The sequence below is a fragment of the Corvus brachyrhynchos genome, unplaced genomic scaffold, assembly GCF_000691975.1.
Source record: "Corvus brachyrhynchos isolate BGI_N302 unplaced genomic scaffold, ASM69197v1 scaffold279, whole genome shotgun sequence".
NCBI classification, from domain to species: Eukaryota; Metazoa; Chordata; class Aves; order Passeriformes; family Corvidae; genus Corvus; species Corvus brachyrhynchos.
The window spans coordinates 1,738,773-1,759,108 of record NW_008246060.1 but is presented as its reverse complement, the minus strand read 5'-3'; the positions used below and the strand labels follow the sequence as shown (position 1 = coordinate 1,759,108).

Below are 20,336 nucleotides of genomic sequence, written 5' to 3'. Positions count from 1 at the left end.
TGTAAAACAGACAAAAACTTCACCTTCTGTAAGAAAGACGCCATCTCCAATGTGTTACAGTATTCTAAAAGACAACAGAATGACAGGATTCTCTGAATGTGGAATGGCAAAGCAAGAGACACAGTAAACTAACCCTGGACAACTGCAACAGACACAGCATGCTTGTAACTCCCCCCAAAATGCAAAGAAACAATAGCATCAGGGTTTGTAGATACAAGACCACAAGAACAACATTATGACAACAGTAATGAGAGAAAACTGTGCCCCAGAGGCTCTGGAAAACTCATTCCAAGCAACCGGAAAGGCTACAGAGCTGGAAGCGAAAGGCAAGTACAGACTTGGGAATGAAATATGCTTAACATTACAGAGGTCCAGGCACTTTGTGCAAGAAAGTCACAGGTGAAATGAAGGTAATGGCTTTGATATGGACATAGAGATAACCTTGCGCAAGATTGAGAGTTTGCTTCAGTTAAAGATACATAGTAAAAGGAACAGCAGTAGTTCCCTGATCTCCTTATCAGCTTAAGGAAGGGCTGTCTTTAATGAAGGGACTCTACTGAACCAGACCAGTCCACTGGTCCTTAAGATCCAAGAGACAGAAATATATTAAAAGGGATACATGAAAGTTATACAGATATTGGAAAGTCACAAGTCATTTCTTAAAGTAGCTTCAAGTGAGGGAAGATTTATCACAAAATGTCACATACAGTGACTCAGAATGGCAATTCTACTTGAAAAAAAATCCAACAAACCAACCAACCTAAAAAAAACCTAGCCCACAAAACACTGGATAGAAGAAAAAAAAAAAAAAAAAGCCATTACTGCCCGTTAGTATACTTCCATCCTCAGTTCCCCTGTAGGGCCTGTGGAAATTGCAGAAACAAAGACAACAACTGGTGTTCAGTACTTTAAGGAAGGCTTAACCCAAGTGTCCTCTGCTCCAAAATCAGACTGCAGGCAAACCAGGCTTCACCAAGGAACATGGCAAATTCATTACCATGGGAGTAAGATTCAGAATTCACACAACATCCTCCCTTTTCCAGTTCTTCCACCAATGCCACTCAAACCAAGAGACCCTTCCCTCACCTCCCTCCCTCTCCCCATGTTATTTAGATGGAGCAAGACCACATGTGCCAAATCCATGGCAGGTCACAGAAAGGTATTTACGATCCTAATTCAGCAAAATGACCTAACAACCAAAAAAGTATCAAAACTCAACTGAACACGGCAAAAACAAATTTATTACCCTCAGAAACATGATTTTATTTTATAAAAATGCTGCATTTTAAATGCTGCTCTTATTAAGGTGTCTTGGGGTGACCTTATGATGTGTATCCCATATTGCTGCCTATGCCCAGAAATTAATTCTTGTGCCTTTCTATGCCTCTAAACTAAGCCTGAGAGGGGGAAGGAAAAAACTGAGCAGAACTTTTTCAAAGCAGTTTGCAGCTTGTTCAAGGTCACACACAGATAGCAATGGGTTTTCCCCACTGCAGCAGGGGGGGGGGGAAGCCCCCGGCTGGCTGCTCCCAGGACAGTTTTTGGCCAGTGGTTCAGCTGCTTTTTTTTTTTCTCCGGAGAGAGACTGAGAGTTAAATTTTTCCTTCCCTGGAATTTCGGATTTTTCCCCTTTTCTACTGGACTGCGTGATTGCTGTAACATCAGAGCACATCAGGAGGACTTTCCACCGGGCACAGAGGGCCTGGCCCTGGGCCACGCCCCAGCTCCGAGGAGACCAAAGGGAGGACTCTAACACTTTCCCAGGTTTTTCTCCACAGCGAGAGATTTTATTATTTAGCATTATTTTCCTTTCCCATGTGTCTGTTAAATAAATAGTTTTTATCTCTTTCACTTTCCTTTGAGGAAAATTTATTTTTTCCCGAACCTGGTGGGGGAAGGGTGGTTGTGCCTTCTCTCAGAGTATATTTCTAAATTTGGCCAAACCGGTACATAAGGTTTCTCTTGAGAAGGAGGAAAGTTCTTGGAGACTTTGAGGGTGTTCAAGAACTGCCCTGAACAGTGAGTCTGCATTGGGCACTCTGAAGCTGCTACTGAGCAAGGCCTGGGGGAGCAGTGCCCAGTAGAGCAGTTTCTTCTCAGTGCTTTAAATGACCACTAAGTGCAACAGCATTTTAAAGAAGCAAATGTGTAGTTAAAGGCACCTTAACGCCCTTAATGCTTATAATCAACGTGGACATTGCTGCTACTAACCGTGAAGCAAAGCTATTTTTGAGCTAGAGGAAAGGAAGAAAAGATTGGCAAAAAGAAATGACAATGTTCAGGGTCATTTTTTGATTACCTGGAACACAAAAAATGTTGGCATTTCCCCCTATTTTTCAGAGCATTCTTCATATCAGAAGCAAAATCTGATTTTTAAAGCCAACATTCTTAACAGAATTTCACAGAAGGATCAGAACAGAGCCCTAAAAAAAAAAAAGTCTCACTGCAGACTCCACCAAAGGGAAGTTACTGACTCTGTAATAGAGTAACAACCACGAGAATGAAGGTTTATTGCTTAAGTTATAGTCTTACAATCATCATGTAACATACACAAAGAATGTTTTAGCCTAAGTCATGAAAATACCCTCAGTGTTTTTCTTGGCCCATGTTTTTTTTCCTCTTACTCTTACAATAATTCTGCTGAATAGTTTCTCATAAGCTGTTCCTTGTCTGGGTTGTGTACCAATTTCACAAGTTCACCAATTCCATAAATTTGCATACTCAGGCCTCTCTCCTTCTTCAAATGTTTTGGGGATTTTCTTTTTTTTTTTATTAATGTATTTTGAAGTGTCAAGAGTCAGTCTTCTTCAGCACTCTCTGGGCTTCATAAGAAAGGGTAAAAATCACTGAATACTAAACAGACTTGAACAGCAAGTATTATCTTTAGTTCTCATTCTGAGAGTGATGAACAAGTGGTGAAAAATAATTTTTCATTAAAAACACTAGTGTTTCTAAATTAATAAAAACTTAGGATTTTTCATGTGCCCCACAGAATGAGTAAGATCCATTCACCTCATTTTAGCTATCCCCAAAGAAATAATTTAGAATAAAGTTGGTCATATTGGTATCTTTTGTTCTATGACAAGAGGTAAGGACCTTCAACAGGCCGTTCATCCCATTTAAGGATCCTATCTGAGTATACATCTTAGGAAAAGCCAGTGAAGTCTCTGGAGATGCTCCTTGCTCCCCATGCTGGCTCAGGTGGCTTTCCTAAAGATGACAAAATAAGTCATAAATGTCAGAGTGGGCACAACCCCCTCTTGCATTTCCTCTTTGGAGGGTGTCTTTTGGGTGAAAGAGTCACATTCCTGAAGAAGAGCAGGCAATCCCTACCGCAGGAGACTCGAGGCAGGGGACAAAGGAAACTGACAGTCATTTCACATAAGATGCTGCAACAAAACCTGTGAACTGGATTTGAAAAAGGCAAGTGAAGCAGCCAGGGAAATACAAGCCATTAGCTTGTGCACATAGGCTTGCAAGAAATGGAAAAGCTAAATAAAAAGCGTAAGTTGGAAGGAAGTTTGTATCATGAAAACCCCACTGTCCTTTTATGACTGAGATAAATTACCTTTTCCCAGAGAAAAGCAATGCAGTAGATTTAATCCACCCTAGAGAATCAATTAATAAATTACTGTACAGGAAAGCTCTGTTTCAGGTGTAGTAGATAAGTACTAATATGGAGCTGTACAAGTGCACACACTGAAAGGGCTATGAAGGGAAAGGGTAGACTGGAAGGTGACCAAAATAGCAATCTTGGGACCAGAAAATAAATAAATAAATGAATTAGTGTAAATAAATAAATTCATTCATACTGGCACGTAATATGACATTAAAACATTCTGCCAAAAAAGTAACTGAGGCTTGTGAGGTCTTAAAGAAAATCACTGGACACAAATCCAAGCACTCCAAAAGAGGTCTGAAAACAATGTCTTTGGCCCACTGGGGACTTGAGACAGTTAAAATACTTCCAATCTTTGTCTCCACCCTTTTCCTTGTTTTTTTATAAGATCTGTAGACATCTAAATACCTAAAGGATTTATGTATGTATTTACACGTGTATGTATATCATTATTCTTTAGCATTAAAGCAAAACTGCAGACCAAATTTACAATACAGACTTTATACTTTATCAACAGATATATGCCACAATATAAATTGTTGACTTAAATTTAACTGCTGCAGATTCTGGCAGACAATAAAATAACATAGAAGACTGGTATTTAAAAGTAGAGCACAAGATCTCCCTTCCTGTTATGAAGTAGAAATACCTTAGGGTTTTATAAAAAGAGTTCCTAAATGTCTCATTTTACTTTGATACAACAGTACACAAACCCTACCAAAATGCAACAATCTGCCTATTTTGATCTATCCACCAGTGCCAGACATTAGGAACGAAAGAGGCATCAGCAGTAACGTTTTCACAGCCTTAACCATACCACAACACAGCCTCAAGCTCAACTACCTTACCCTTGCACAGTCCAACAGGCACTGTGGGGTTAAATCCGCTGCCTCCATAGAACGCACAGACCCCGTGGCTCAACACTTTTCTCCAGTGTCCGCATGGTTTTACGCAGACCCTGGGCCATGACGCTTCCAGGGCATGATGCTCAATACTGATTTACAACCATCTGCACCGGGGCCTTGGCTGGAATGCTCTGCTGCTCTTCGCCACCCACACACCTCCCCGCCCTTCCCACAGAAACCTGAGAGCAGGAGGGACAGAGAACGTCCCGGTGTCACTGTGGTGTAGAACTAGGGAGCAGCCAGCACAGCACTCCCTCACAGCAGGAGCTGGGGAGCATCCCTGCACCCCCCCCATTACTACAGCCTCAAGGACTGGGTATCAGCAGAAACTCCGCACAGGCCCTGGCACTGCAACTACAGAGTCACAGAACCATTTCAGTTCAGAAAGACCAAGATCATCAAGTCCATCTACAGCTATCTCCAATATGAGATCATGTATTCTCTCCCCACAGTCTTGTGCTTCATTACATTCTAAATTGAGCCTGTGGACTTCAGCCTTCTCTAATACATGACCCTGGCCTATGCCCATGCAGTGACCTCATAAAGCAGCTGTTAGTAACACAACTGTGTACGATCACATAACCACAATGTCCTAATGCATGTCATGCACACACAGAGTGCAAATCAAGGGATATCAAGGCTGCAAAGACAACTCCAGTTCTGGCAGTATTTAACTCCTAAAAGCTCAGCTCCACACTATAAATGGGGCTTTTGCAGAGCCTTGGTGTTAGTTTTCTTGGGGTTTTTCTTCTTGTTCAGGGAAAGGGAAGAGGTAAAACAGAGGAACAGCATAAATACACCTGAGAAAGCAGACACTCCATTGTACAGTGCTATAGAGATGCACTTGGTTGCCAACAGCTCGTATGTACACCAGACTACACAACCTGAGCTAAGAAATTAAGATCCAGTTTTTAATACTCATTCTTTGGCAGTATTAAGATATTACTGTTGAATATCTCACTTTATCTTAAATATGTCTGATGTCTTCCAGCTGAAGAGACAGATTCAGTGATCTTATGCTCTTTTCTTACATACTGCAATGCAGAGAATTAAACCTTTTTCTTATAAATTACCTCGACATGCATTCCACAACTTAGCCTTGATTTTTGTTTTAACAAACAGTAAATATATCTGCTCCACTTTCTGCACATTTTCTCTCTCCTGCTACCTCCAGTTTGCATCCTTCCTATTTCTTCTCCCATTCACTCTTCCATTTTTGTTTTTACTTCTCTGCTATTTCCACGTATGCTGCTTGTCTGTAATTTTTTTTTCCCTAATTCTACACTACCTGCAATAATTTCTCATCAGTAACACTTCATCTCTTCATTAGGCATAAAGGATTCCCTTCGCTGCCTGAGGTTATTTGTGGAAATTAACTGAGGAGGTTATGGCAGCATAAATACAGAGTTCTCTCCTGGTGAAGTGTCCCCTTGCAATCAGCTGGACCTGAAAGGCCCAGCTGGGATAGAATAGTTTAGGTTACACCTGAGGGCTGCAATCTACCTACATTTTACCTGTAAGCTGAAAAAGTTAAAAATAACAAAACCAGGAAGCAACCAAGCAGCTCTCACACAGCTCGATGTCTGTTCATTGCAGATCATATAAACACAGGCGGAAAAGAGAAGTACATGTGCCTTTTTTCCACTCCTATTGAACAACAAAGACAGTGAATTCTTTGAAGTACTGCAAAGTCATTTGAGATGTCACCATGCTTGATGTCCCTTGAAACAAGCAAACAACCACAACCAGTGTTGTGTCTCCCTGTCTTCTGCAGACAGACAGGTTTAGGTATATTATATATATTACTGTCAAAGCAAGGCAACAGAACAGAAATCACTGTCAACTCCTAATGTCTTTAAATGCTATCAGTTTCAAGAAAAACGGGCTCAGCTTTTAAATGAGAATCAAAACTTTGCTTTTCTATGCTGCTTCTCTTGGTATCTGTCACAGTACTTCCAGAAATCATGAAGAAAGGAATGCAATGGCGACATTTTTTCAATTTTCTCATCACAATATAGTAAGATAAAAACAGGCAAGTCTATTTCAAACTCTTCCCACTATTCTGTCCCTTTTGCCACTTCACTACAATGTCAGTTTACTCTTGTTCACATGAAGATGGTTCTGCCCTGGACATATTTGAACTTTAACTAAGAGCAAGCTCAAACAAAATTCCTGTCTTTTCTTGTGGTAAAATGAAGCAAATATCAGTCAAATGTAAGGTACTAGACATTTGTTTAGATTGACAGAGCTAGAATTTAGACTTCTGAGTTCAGGAAGCTAAATCCCATAGTCCAGAGATGTACAGACTTGGAGAAAATCTCTTAGGAGCAGTTTAACTGCCCAACTACTAGACTCGCAACCACTGAAAACATGGACGTACTGGGGACTCCACAGATAATTTCTTTTTTTTTTTTTTAATTAAGTATACACGATGAAAACCAGAGAATCATTTACAGAAAACACAGGAACCATTTCTAAAATAGTGCAGTTACACCCCCTGTGGCCAGTACAGGCATTTGCAATACAGGTACTCAATATAGGATGCCCTCTTTTTTAATACTATGAAAATGTAAAGGAGACTACTAAACATTTTAGAAAGTTTCAAACTTGCTTTGCAAAAACTGAAGATTTTTTGGGACATCTGATCAACAGTCTTTAAAGTGGAAGTACACACAAATCATGCACCTCCTTCTCTGAGTTTTCCTTTCATCTGCTTAGAGCAGGTGTGGTAAGGCCAGTGCAACAACATGGGAAGCTCCTGCCTCATTAGTTACAAGTCTTCAAACATTGTGACATGCATTAAGAACCCCAGTAACAGCCTTCCATAACTTAAGAAACCTTACAGAGATCATGTAACTCAAAATTTTAGAAGTGAGTTTTGCACTGCATGGTCTCATCCTAACTCGACAGCTTGCTGAAAGGAGAGCAGAGACCTCAGAGGGAACCATCAGTGCACCACCCATACGTTACATCAGAGACCCACAGGATTCACTTTAAATGTGGCGGATAAAGGCAAGGTTACACCACCATAAAAGCTCCAGAAACCAGACTCACCGGCCTTGGTGAGATGCTGCACATGCATCATGACCCCCTCGGTGTAAGCTCCTGGCTCATAGTTGTCCATCTCCCCCGCCACGATGTGAGCGACCCTGGCGGCGCGGCCACGGATGGCACCCGCGGCACGGTCCAGGCCCTCGGCATCCTGCTCCCTCAGCGCCACGATGCACCGGTTCACGTCCTCCAGGATGTGGCTCTCTGCAAGCACAATGGTACTGCTTTAACACACGCTTCTTATGCACTCAGACACCACTTACACACACAGCTGAGCTTGGCTGCAAAACTTACAGTGGGAAACCTACACTGAACTGCCTTGAAATTCTGCTAACAACTTCCCGATTCCTAGAATTCAAAGGCACTGTAATACCTTCCTATAAGCAAGAGCAACAATAAAATACTGAGTCAGAAAGTGTCATAAAAATATGAAAACCATAAAGCCTTACACACAAGGTAAGTATTTGCAAAATGAACAAAAATTTATTAAAGCTGCTACTTTATTGTTGAAACCTTCTTAAGCCACTGTGACATTTTCCCTAAAGAGTCTCCAATGACAAACAGTTGCTCAACAACTAAACCAACTTCTTTTATATCCATGCCATAGGATGCTCATGCTAAATCAAACTCTAAAGTAAATTATCACCCCCTTGTCTTTCTAAACATAAATTTTTAAACTGGCAATAGTAAAGTTATGTTTGTGCTTACAAAACCATTCTTTGATACTCAAATACGTAGCAAAGATGAAGGGAAAAATACTGGAACTAAAGACTGGTCCTAAACTAAAGGGTAACAAGCATAAGAAAGTATTCAAATCAAGCTAGAAAACAGTAATGTCAGGGGCTACAGAGAGAACAGTTATGTGGTATGTTAATATTTCCATCTATACAACCAATATTGAAAGACATAGTCCTTTTTTTTTCAGGCAGAGTAATGCAAATATAAAATCTAACTTATGGTACAAAGGTAGTATTTAAAATAAGTTTTTAAATGATAATATGTTTACTGCTTTAAAGCTTAAATACTTCTTAAAAGCTTCCCTATTAGTGCTGATATTTAATTTCCTTTCCTACACAGATCTACAATCTGCTTTGTCTCTCCAGAGAATGTACTACAAGAGCATTAGAAGTGCACTTTGTGAAGGCAATAGATTTGCTCCATCTTCAAAAGCACCAGTGAAACTTCCCTTGCACTAAGCAATGAATTAATTCAGAGCTTACAGGTTTCTTGTTAATTCACATGACTGCTATTCGGTACATGAGTATTAAATTATGTTTTATGTTATACAATAAATTGGACAATCACAGTAACTTGGACAGATAAAACACACCATTAGGTAATCCTAAATTACTAACTGGATCTGGCATGAGTATCTTGGGATCCTGCCTATGCAAAAACCTATGAATTCTGGTTCAGTTTATGAAATGGCTACATCACAGAATGCCTCTGGAAACATAAGTGTCCTTATCTTTTTCAGATCCATGTCACCACCTCCAAGGTCAGCAGAAAAAAAGAAATTTAGCAATGCTGACTTTGTCAGCACTCCGTGTTCATTTGGTAGCTGCACCCATGGACTGACAGCTCCATGCAAAAAGGCACTCAGCACTGGCAGCTACTTCAGTTCCTCCCATGCCAAACACAACATATCCAGCTGGGAAAGAAGGCACCAAATGACCAGGTGCACAAAGAGGTTCCAGGCACTAACCTGTGCTGTACAGGTTAGAACTTACCTTTCCTTTTCCAGGCATCTCTTCCTGTGTGCTTCCACAACGGGAGGCTTCCAAACCAACCAGTTTGTCAATGTGCACAATGATGGAAAGAGAGGGCTGACATGCACAGAATGCAGAGAAACTACTAAAATACCCCACTTCTGCTGCCACAGTTACGTCTAAAATGAAGTAGTACGGGCCACGACTGTATTAGTTTTAATACTGTCCATGTGTTAGCAGAGACAATGACAGAAGTGGATAGTACAACCACCACTTTAAGGGTCTTGGTGTGAAGAATACACTGCTTTTTACTGTCCAGCAAAGACAGTGGTTAAAGGGCTTAATCCTGTGTAAACAGAAAAGCAGGGCTCTTCTGGGATCTACCAAGCAAAATCTCCATAATGGAAAGACACAGTCACCTGGTTATTTCATACGACATGAATCTCATGGGCATTAAAAAAATAAAACTGCCTGTGGCCTAATGGACATACTGCATGAATGGAACACATGGTGGAAAGCTCCCAGTTTCCCAACCCTTCTAAGGGATGTCACTAACAACATGTTTACGGAACAGCAAACTTGAGACCAGATGCTCAAGAGAAACGCAGTTAGACCTGTATGTTGTAAGCCTGAGATTCCCATCAGCAGCTTCCTTCCAAAATGGCAAGGCTCCTTTTAAGGCATTTTACAACTGGATATAAATTAGACTGTGATGTATGCTTTCAGATACTGTGCTTCAAAGATGACAAAGAGGGACACAGATTTTATTTTGTATTGTCCATCCACCTCCTACTAGAAAAGAAGTGCAACAGCTTTTCTTGCTCCATCCATCCATGGCCACATGTCAAGGATCACTGGGAACCTGCCCAATGCCATCTGTGTGTCAGACACTCCCAAGCCCTGGGCAGCATGACAACAGATACAATGGGCACACACAAAAATCACAAGTGAGCTTGTCCCCAGCACAGGCACTGCCCAGCAGCACCTGCTGAATACCCACAGCCAACAGGCAGCCTCTCACAATGTTCTGAAGCTCTTCCCAGATGAGCTACTTTACAATCAATAAAACTTCACTTAACTTAATTTTCTCAAGGCACAAATAAGCTTATGCATTTGCCTTAGGAGATCTAACAGAAAAGAAAAGAAACAGCACTGATCACAGTCCAGCTGAGATTGTTTTAACCTCTATCTTTCTTACAGATACTTCCTCTTCCTATACAAAATGCATTAGGTCAACTTTTGATTTTCATCCAAGTATCTTACTTTCCAAAGCAGAAAAGGAAGATTAGGATGATGTACCATCTCTTTGTCATGAGTCAATGTCTAGCAGAAGAGTTAATTGTAACAGTGGATTGATAGATGCTTAAGGAAATTGTCAGATTGCCATGGTTGCCATAGCAATTATCACGAGCAGTGCACTGCACCTTCTGATTTCCCTCTGGGATTTTGGTGTTAGTCAAAAATGGCCAAAAATCATATCTCAGCTGAGCTAACCAATGGCTAATAAAGCTGTCTGTTAAAGCCATGACTCAGACTGTCTCTGGGACAAAATCAATAGCTCTTCCTTTGCATGTCATCTAAGAAAAAGACAGGTGATGCCCTTCCACTCACTTGGCACTAATTAAGGCCTCAGTTGAAGCACTTTATTAAAGTTTCTCTGTTTAGCTAAAAAAAAAAAAAAAAAAAAGTGAACTAAATGGAAACATTATGAAAAAAAGAAAAAAAATTACTAGAAATTTTAAAAATGTAGTACATGAAGAAGCATTATAAAACTCAATTTGGTCTCCTGAAGACAAGACAAAAATTAAACATTCTTCTCTGCAAGCCTTAAATCATAAAATTAGGAATGTATGCAGTGATAGTCTAGCCAAAAAAAAAGATTTCTATCTTTTCCTATCTGTTGGCATGATAAAACGGGAAGCAAAGAAACTTTGTACAAAAAGTCAGCTTCCTTTCAGATAACTCCTATTCCCTGGCCATGGTACCTTACAGTGCTCATCAGAAAAGGATTCCAAGTTTTCCAATAATGGCACTACCTAGCATGGCAAAAGACATGCTCCCACAGACTCATAATGCTTTTATGAACTCCAAAAAGGTATCTGACAGCAAATAAACATTAAGACCATCCATACTTAGATTTAGCAAGTTTTAGTGCCAAAGTTAAGAGAACAAAGCAACTAAGCGGAAAGTGCAAGTCCCAGTATACAACTCACTGCTATCACTCCTCTTGTATTCAGATAGAAAAAAAAAAAAAAAACCACAAAACCAAAAAAACCTCAAGTTAATCTAATTCCCACCTTTTTGCTACATACTGAAGTTCAGACAATACTCAAGGCTAAATCTCCATCAGCAATCTTATGAAACAGATTTTCTTGGCACTTGCAGCTCTTTTAATAAAATATCTATATTCTACAAGCAAGACAGTCTTAGTCACTACTCAGAAATAAAATCACTGGTAATCACCTAATGTCCAAAGTTCCTGGCAATTTCAAGAGAAGAATTTTTAAATTAATAGAAAAGTGCAGAAAAATAAATACTTAAAACAAGGAAAATACTTGTCCTTTCTTCTCTAATTGTATTAACTAAACATCCTTCATCTGCTAAATCTAAGGAACTAAATGGTAATTTCTAATATTGTTAGTTGCTAATCCATCTGACAACACTGTCATTCTGTCTCAGACCAAGGGTGGTACTGACAGGCAGGGTCCCCAGTTGTCTGGTATTTACCCAAATGCATTCACACTTCCAAAATGCTCCAGCTTTAAACACACAGAGCTATAACATAAAAAGTGTTAAAGTGTCTACTGTCCAGCTTAAAAGGCAAGGAGGATCCAGAAAGCTACGGGCTAAAGCTTCACCTCAGTTCCTGTAAAAATTATGAGGCAAGACCTCAAGGAAAACATTTCCAGGCACCAGAAGGACAAGAAGATTATTAGGAACAAACAGTACTGATTTACTACTACAGGCAAATCAAGCATGGACAAACTGATTGCTTTCAGTGACGAAGGACTGGCTCTATGGATGAGGGCAGTGCTCTGGTTATCCCTTACCTGAAAAACACTTGTGCCAGTGTCCCCAGCCTCCCTACAGGGAAACAAGGGTGGCAGTACCTGGGCAGGTGAACAGCCATGGGCAGGTGAACAGCCATGGGCAGGTGAACAGCCCTGCAGGCTCACCAAAGAGCAGGCAGTAGGACCAAGTTACACAGTGTGCTGGGAAAGCTGCTCCTCAGGAAGGGGGGATGACGAGGCTGGGACCATTTAAGGCCAGACACAGCACACATCCTGAGCAGCTCTGGAGGTGACATCGACTGGGCAGATTGGCTGGCTCAAACTCCAGAGGACAGGGCTGCCACCCAGACCAACCCTGACAAGCTGAACAAATGCACTTTTTTCAGCAGGAAAGCAAAGGAAACTTGAGACTTGATATAATGAAAAAAAAAAATAGTTTCTCCACTATGAGCATGGGGAAACATTTGAACAAATTGCCTGTGAAGATCAGAAATTAATTGGTGTAGACAATTGGGTGCAAATGCTGTTGTTCTTAGGTGCTAGAGAAAATGAATTTATATTCCCTTTGCGGCAGACTTTTCCAGCACTGTTTAACTATAACCTCCCTTTGAAAGGGGAGTTGTGATGCCAAGAAAGATCAAGCATATACATGAGAAGCCTCCTGAGTTAACATGTATGCCTCATGTTAATGGATACTAGGCTGCAAGTACAGATTTTCCTGAAAGAACAACATGTCCACAAAATTTGCCAGAGTGTTCCAGAAAACAGTAAGCTAACTTGGAAGACAGGTAAAATCTAAGACTATCCAGTATCACGGGACATAAGACAGAAATATGGTGTCTGTCTCAAACAGTAAGCTGGAGGCTGCAAGACAAGCTAGAAGACAACAGAAGAATAAAAATGGAAGATGACTGTGGGGAGAGAAAAGCGGGAATACTATGAAAATAGCCCCCTAGGCAATGTTCTTCAGGATCTATCATTATCTGTGCAAGTCCCTATAGATTATTTTTCAGGGAAAAGAGACACAATACTTTATGTTTTTAGAAACTTAAACCTGTAGCCTGAAACATTGGTTTCAGTTCTGTTCCCAGAAAATACTAACTGAAGTGTGTATTTCTTCCAGGGTGATCAAAGCATTGACTGAGTTGGCAGCTTCTCCTTAAGGTTCATTTTCATTCACATATGCATGAATGAGTCTGAAACGCCAGTACCTAAACTCATGAAACCTAAAAAACACAAACAAAAAAACTCACACAAAAAAACCCATCAACACAAACAGAAAAACACACCAAAAAAAAAAAAAAATCAACAAAAACAACCCAATCCACACAGTAAAACCAAACCCACCCAAAATTCTCTGCCACATCACCACCAAAACAGAAAGAGAGAATATGCCTTAAATAAGTATCTACTAATTACAGAGTTGGCAGCCCAAAATTATCAGTTTAACTGGCTGATAAAGGTTTCAGATTACAGAAAATTTCTCCCCCTGCATGAGTGAGAATCTTACAGCAATATTAATCCTTTCCAGAGTTTAATTCCTCTCCCTCATTCCTTTTAATGTGATTACAGTAAGACTTGGTTGATTTGAGATGCTAACTGCTTGTGCTTCAATCCTTGCCCTCCACTTCTTGGGCACAAAATTCAGCCCTCAGACAGGTTTCTGGACTGTCAGCTTCCCCATTCAGCAACCAGGTGTATTCCAGGACCTTGGGGAAATGAAAGAAGCACCAGCTTTAACTCTCAGCATGTTTCAGTGTCTCTCCTCTCCTAAAGCTTCACACAAGCCAAGCTCAGAGAGCTCTGAAAACAGGGAAGTTCCCTGTAGAAGTACACAGGCCAACCTGGATCCAGGTAAGGATCTGGAGAGAGCACAGGCAGACAAGACGTAGACCAGAAGCACGAACACTGGGACAGGACCGAGATAAAGGGAAGCCAGAAAAAGCAAAAATGTCAACATATCCAGCTGGGCAGGGGTCACTTCTCCATTTCCAGACTTCAGCTGTTCCCTGGGCTGCAAGCCCAAGGAAACACTTCCCTTCAGAAACATGCAGGGGTGACACGCACTCACAGAACTTGGCCCCAGCCCCTTCACTTGGCCCAGTCCTCTTAAACACAACCTTCTTGTGTCAGGTGAAGAAGTTATTCATTTTAGGGACAATCCACCTCCATCCTTCACATACACATGTAAAGGTCTGCAAGGACTTGGGCCTCAGAGGTGCCCATTTCTCATCTCTGGCTACAGTCACCTCAGAATGCTTAGCTCAGTTTTTATCCTAAACTTACGGGGGATGGTTCATACTTCTCCTCAACAATATACAGAAGCAACATAGAATTTTTTATGTATTAATACTCTGTAACATGCTGCTGACTCTGCAGGATCAGAAGGGAAAACCAAAGAATTGGAAATGGCAGCAGGACAGGAAAGAGGAGACCATGAGGAAGTAAAACAAAGCATTCTTGTTGAATCCTTAGAAATCACTGTAACCACAAATAGTGTTTGCAGTATGCCCTCCTGCCCCTTTTCAACTGCTACTAAATTCCAGAATGAACACAGCCAATTTTACTCAGACTAGCAATGTCTCAGCTATGACCTAGGTAATTATAATGTTGATAACCCAGGTAAATTATGGCAATAACAATTCTCTCACAGAAGAGCATTCTCTTCACCAAAGTAGTATAACCAAAAATAGTGAACTTTTTCCAAGAAGGTAATTTACCTTACTAACAAATTCATCGACTTCAACTTCTTGAAGTACAATGCAATAAAGCTCTTCAACCTTAATTTGACCACATTAACCCCTGAAAACAATGACCAGAATGCCATTTGGCCAACACGAGGCAGCAAACCTTTTTCTAGGAAAACTAGACTAGGAAAACTTTTTCTGTGTCAACTACAGCAGAGAGACTGATACTTCAATGTGCAGTTATTTACATTAGAATTCTCATGGTACATGTGCAGCCTGGTCTAGCTGATGGTGTCCCTGCCCAAGGCAGGGGACTGGATGGGTTTCAAAGTCCCTTCCTGCCCAGACCACTCTATGATTCTATGATCTCCTAGATGTGCTCACAAACCGTCCCTATTTCCTCTTCCATAGCAAGTCCTGTTTCAACTAACCTGCTTTATACACCCTGCTTTGCTAAACTGCTCCAAAAAGTAGCTAGTAATGTATTAGGTGTAAATACCTCAAGAAACAGTGCTTCCAGACAAATCCAAGAAGCCATGAGTTATCAGCATACACCCTTCTCCTCCAACAATGCTTTTTAGGAATTTAAGTTTTAGTGAACACAGAATGCTAGAAAAACATTTCCACATGACCTTAATTCTGCATTAACAGGTTAATTGACTCTGGTTTTTCACTTCTGCAGTGTGAGGCTGGCAAATGAGCGGTAACAGTCAAAATGAAGCTGCTGAGGACTGGGGCAGGAGAGACAGGGAATCACTGCAAGGATAATGGGATTCACCAGAATAAAGAACCTCAGAGAGGTTGTTCTTGGTTTGAATACAATACGGACCCAGCTGTGAGCAGCAGGATGGACTAGACCTTCAAGTCCCTTCCAACCACAGTGGTTTTAGGATTCTGTGATAGAGAGGGAAGAACAGTAAGAACTGCCAGCCAAAACGAGCATGGCTAAGGCGGACATAGCAGGCTCCCCAAATGACTGGAACACACCTCTTCTGCATCAGCAAGGCCTTTTACAGACATTGTCATAAAATTGTTCACAACATTTGCCACCAACTGGCAGCCTTAGCTTAAACTTTTCTTTTGAGCTTGTTACCTTAGACATAGTCATTACTTTTCACTCTTTAGCTACTGGGTAATGGAGAATTATTTGTCTTACAAAATCCTGTCACATTTTCCCTTAGTATGTGGCAGTCAGCTCAAAAAATACACACGTTAACCATTTTCTTTATGTTCAGTCTGGGCCTGTTCCCTTCATTTCCACCGCAATGCACAACCAGAGCCTTCATTATTCTCCACAGAACATTCCCTCTCAAAAAATACAGGAGACAGTTTCCCTTTCTGTCCTTTTATAAATTCTGGGAGGCTTCTTTTTCCAGGAGATGAACTACAGAAGGGGAGATACTTTTCTTGGCAATTTGTTCCTTTGTTTCTTCATTGTCATTAGCTTTGCAGCAGCCTGCTAGAACTGCCTGTGGAAGAATTCTTAACAACAGGAGAGCATTCTCCTTCAGCATATAAGCAGAGGACTGTGTCACATAAAAAATGCTCCACAAGCCTTTGCTTGGTCTTTTGTGCCTCACCTGCCTGGTTTCAATGCAGAGTTGCTTACACACCCAATTAATTAAAGCAGATAGAAGCTACCAAAAAAAAAAAAAAAAAAAAAAAAAAAAAGTTGCATTCTCAGGGCTATGAAAGTTGAGATTCAATTTTCCATATCATTTGCTCTGCCAAAAGAAAAGAACTGAAGTCTGAACTTTTATTGCCTTAGGTGAAATATGAACTGGCCCAAAACAGGGCATAAATAAATTTGTTTTCTGCCCTTCTATGGCTGGGAAATGGAAAATTTATTGTTGCTTTCTAAATTCTGCATTCAGAATCCAAATCTAGCTAAAATATTGCCTAACTTCATGAAAATATCTCTTAGAAACTCAGAAAGGCCTTGATAAATCATAAATCTTTAAGTCTAAAATGGCAAAAGCAATGTTTTCTGAGTAAGGGATTATCTAAAGGAATTAGTTTACGCCAGGAATTACACTGAGACTTATCTCATTGGAAATGAAAGTCTTTGGAACAGGGAAACAACTAGCCAGATTACAGGGAAATAGTTCATAGCACCTGCCTTAAAAATCAATGCATAGCTGATAACCTAGTTCATAATTTCAGGGCAGATGCTATAGAATGAAGAGCTGGCATTCTTCCCAGTTTGGACCAAACAGCATAAAAAGAAATTTGCAATTACTAGGGAATATTCAATGTCTGTCTTTGCATCAGCTGGAAGGTTTGGACAATTTGTTACCTTCAAAAGATTTCATTTCCTTGGGTGGGGAGAGAGGAGAATTAACAAATGTGATATTATCTATTTCCTTTTGCTGTATCAGTGGTGTAAAATTGGAGAGCTTTGTGTTACCTGTTTCACAGCACATTCAACAAAGCAGACTATTATGTTAAATGGTGGCTATTTGACTGTCTATGAAATATTGTCAAAAGATAATAGCCATCTGCCACTCTTCAATAATTGCTTAGGTGAAGATACTGACTTTATGATAATATTCTCTTGTTACAGCTTTGTATATCCTTTAGTGAGCATGTGATCAACACCTAATAATGCTGTTTGACATAACAACCAAGGCACAGACAGGGCAAGTGTTAAGAGAGAGAAAACGTTTCATTGACAAGAGACAATTGGGGTAGGAAACTCCCAAGTCTCCCTACAAAAACAGTAACTTTTAAACTGTGACAAACTTGTCAATTTTCCTGCTGTATCCTCCTCTGCAAATTGGATTGTTTGCTGGTGAAAAGTTACCTCTCACTTGCAGAGAAAAGCTGCCTCTTCATTAGATCAGTTTTCCCACTAAAATCTAAGCTGATACCATTTTTGCTCTTGGTGGAGGACGGGTGCTGCTGGTTTGTTTTCAACTTGTTGGGGTTTCAGAGGACCTAAAGTTTGGGAGGTTGTTTGTTTGGTTTGAAGTTTTATTACACTACCATCCACCAAATTTCTGAGACCAAATCTGAGGTATCTGCTAAACTTACATGCACCAGAAGTTAAGGCGTAATTCAGACTTTGTGCACCCCACATACTCAATTAGCACTCTTTGACTTCACACTCGGTTTTTTCTCCCTGGCGTGCTAAGGGTTCCCACCTTTGTAGCAAATAGGCACGTCCTACCCAGCTGCTGGACATTCCAAAGGGTAGGCTGCCTTTGGACTACCAAGAAAACCTTGTTAGAGTCCTACTGCTTGATAACAAGTACACAAGAGGGAACCTTTAGGGGACACACCACATTCAACAATCAGCTTTTGCTCATCTTGTGCACATATGCAAGTCTGTTTTGTAAAGTTTCACTTCGAAAGAACAGACAGATTTGACATGCTGCTTCCAGTAATAAAAGCACAGTCCAGTTTCAGAACTACAACACAACTGGAACCTGCTCTCCCAGACAAAGATTTTGTATCTTATCCTTGAAACAGAGCCTGGCATTCTGCACCACCTTACACTCTTAATGCCATTGACCAAAATCTTCCCTTACCATTTGGTTGTGCTTATTTTCCTACCAGTTTTTGGGAACACTTGTGCATATTTCCAGTAGACCTCATTACAAAAAGCAAGCAAATAAATTTCTGCAAAGCTGCATAAAACCATTAAAAGCTACTGCCACAAATGCAGCTGGAAAGACATTAGCAAGCAGCCTGTTAGGAAATAAACACACAAAAAATTAATCCAAATCTGCATCAAACCCATGCATCTTAGACCATGCTCCAAAGGCTGCCAAATCTCAACTCGTCCAAATCCCATACAAAGTGAATTCCAAATGCATCAGCCTTCAAAACTCTTGAGGAAGATGCCAGTAGTTTGCAAAGCTTGTGATGAGAAACAAATCTCATAGTTAAAAAGATCTCAGCAACAACTTACTGAAATTCAGTAAGAACAGAGCAGGAATTCAATATGAAATTTCAGTTTCTAAACAGAAACCTCAAGTCATCGAAATGCCAAGTTCACTGCTGAAGTGCACTACCCAGCTCCTTAGTCCTGCCTGCTTGCTCAGTGACTTCACACATCCCATTTGCTCTTACCCTCTACAGCTCTCCAAAAGTTCACCACTAAAATGTTCCCGTTACCTCAGTAACAAGAGCAGATCATCTTGATTTAGAAAATACTAATTTGGAATAGCAGGTTTTCATGGGACAACACTTGCCAGAATGGTTCCCAAAATCAGCCTGGTCAATCTGACACATGGTCAGATCCGGTGGCTAGGACATGGCATACCTAACCAAGCAGTCCCTAAGAACACATCCACTGCCTAACAAGTGTAACACATTATAATGTCTGTCCTTGAGTCTAAGCAGGAGTGTTGCAAGAGCAATTCGCATTTAAATCGGTGTATCAGGACTGTAAGCTACTTCTGAGGCAAGGATAGGGATTACCAAAGGGAGATAGCAGACAATGTTAGATTTTCAATGAAAACAAAATGCATACCATGACGTCAACAAATTTCCAGGAAGAAGACATTCCTCTAAAGAAAACTGAAAATTGCTCATTGAACTATCAGTTGTGACACGAAGCATATCAAGTTCTATTTATCTTAATAACAGAGTAAGAAAAATGGATTACCATGGTGGTAACTTTTGGATTACCATGGTGGTTGGTAGGAATCAGGGGAATCAGAAACCCATACGTAGTATTTCTGCTGGCAAACTGGTATAACTTCTATGTAAAACAGAACAGAGAGAGGCTGGAACACAACATAATTAAGAAGAGTTCAGGTAGCTCTGCAGAGTACAAAGCTGTGATCACAAACCAGAGGCACCAGCAAAGAATGAGAGAAGCACTTCAGCTGGTAACTGTACACTGGATTTCCAAAAGGCTTTCAGCTGCTGTTCCTGGACAGTTCTGAGATGGCACAGGGTAAGTGTAGAGGGATTCCTTGTGAAATATAGGATACCCCAGGAGAGCTTGGGCATCCCAGGGCTGTTGCAGAAGTACCCCTGATGGGGCCTGGCAGCCTTGAACAGCCTTGGGAAAAGGTATACACTGGTCAGCTCCCCCGCTGCTTAGAGGCTTTCTCATGGGAAAGGGGCGTGAACTTTGGAAGAAGTATAACTTGGTGTAACCGAATAACAAGACTGGAGCACGATGCTCAAATCATATCGATGTTCGTATCGTGACTCTGGCTGGATTCCCCTGCTCCCGGTACCCCCCCCCGCTATACGTGGCGCCCGAACAGGGACCCGAGTGAGTTTTGCTTCAGGCAGGTGCGCTTCAATGCGGTAAGACTCCGAATTTCATCGTATCAGTGTGGCGGAGCCAGGGGAACCAGAGCGGGTGGCCCCAAAGCCGAGTAAAGCCGGGGGCC

General features: G+C 40.9%; 1 protein-coding gene across 5 annotated transcripts in view; it reads right to left on the bottom strand.

The window, feature by feature from the left end:
- Positions 1-20,336, bottom strand: part of CTNNA3 (catenin alpha 3) — a 431,590-nt gene that overhangs the window by 103,292 nt on the left and 307,962 nt on the right. For all 5 annotated transcript variants that reach the window (XR_001865897.1, XM_017746366.1, XM_008642756.2 and 2 more), the window contains one exon: positions 7,579-7,779. Coding sequence is in view for 4 of the 5 variants with exons in the window: in XM_017746366.1 (XP_017601855.1) it covers positions 7,579-7,779 (201 nt within the window). In the remaining variant the exon portion in view is untranslated. The remainder of the gene's footprint in view (positions 1-7,578; positions 7,780-20,336) is intronic.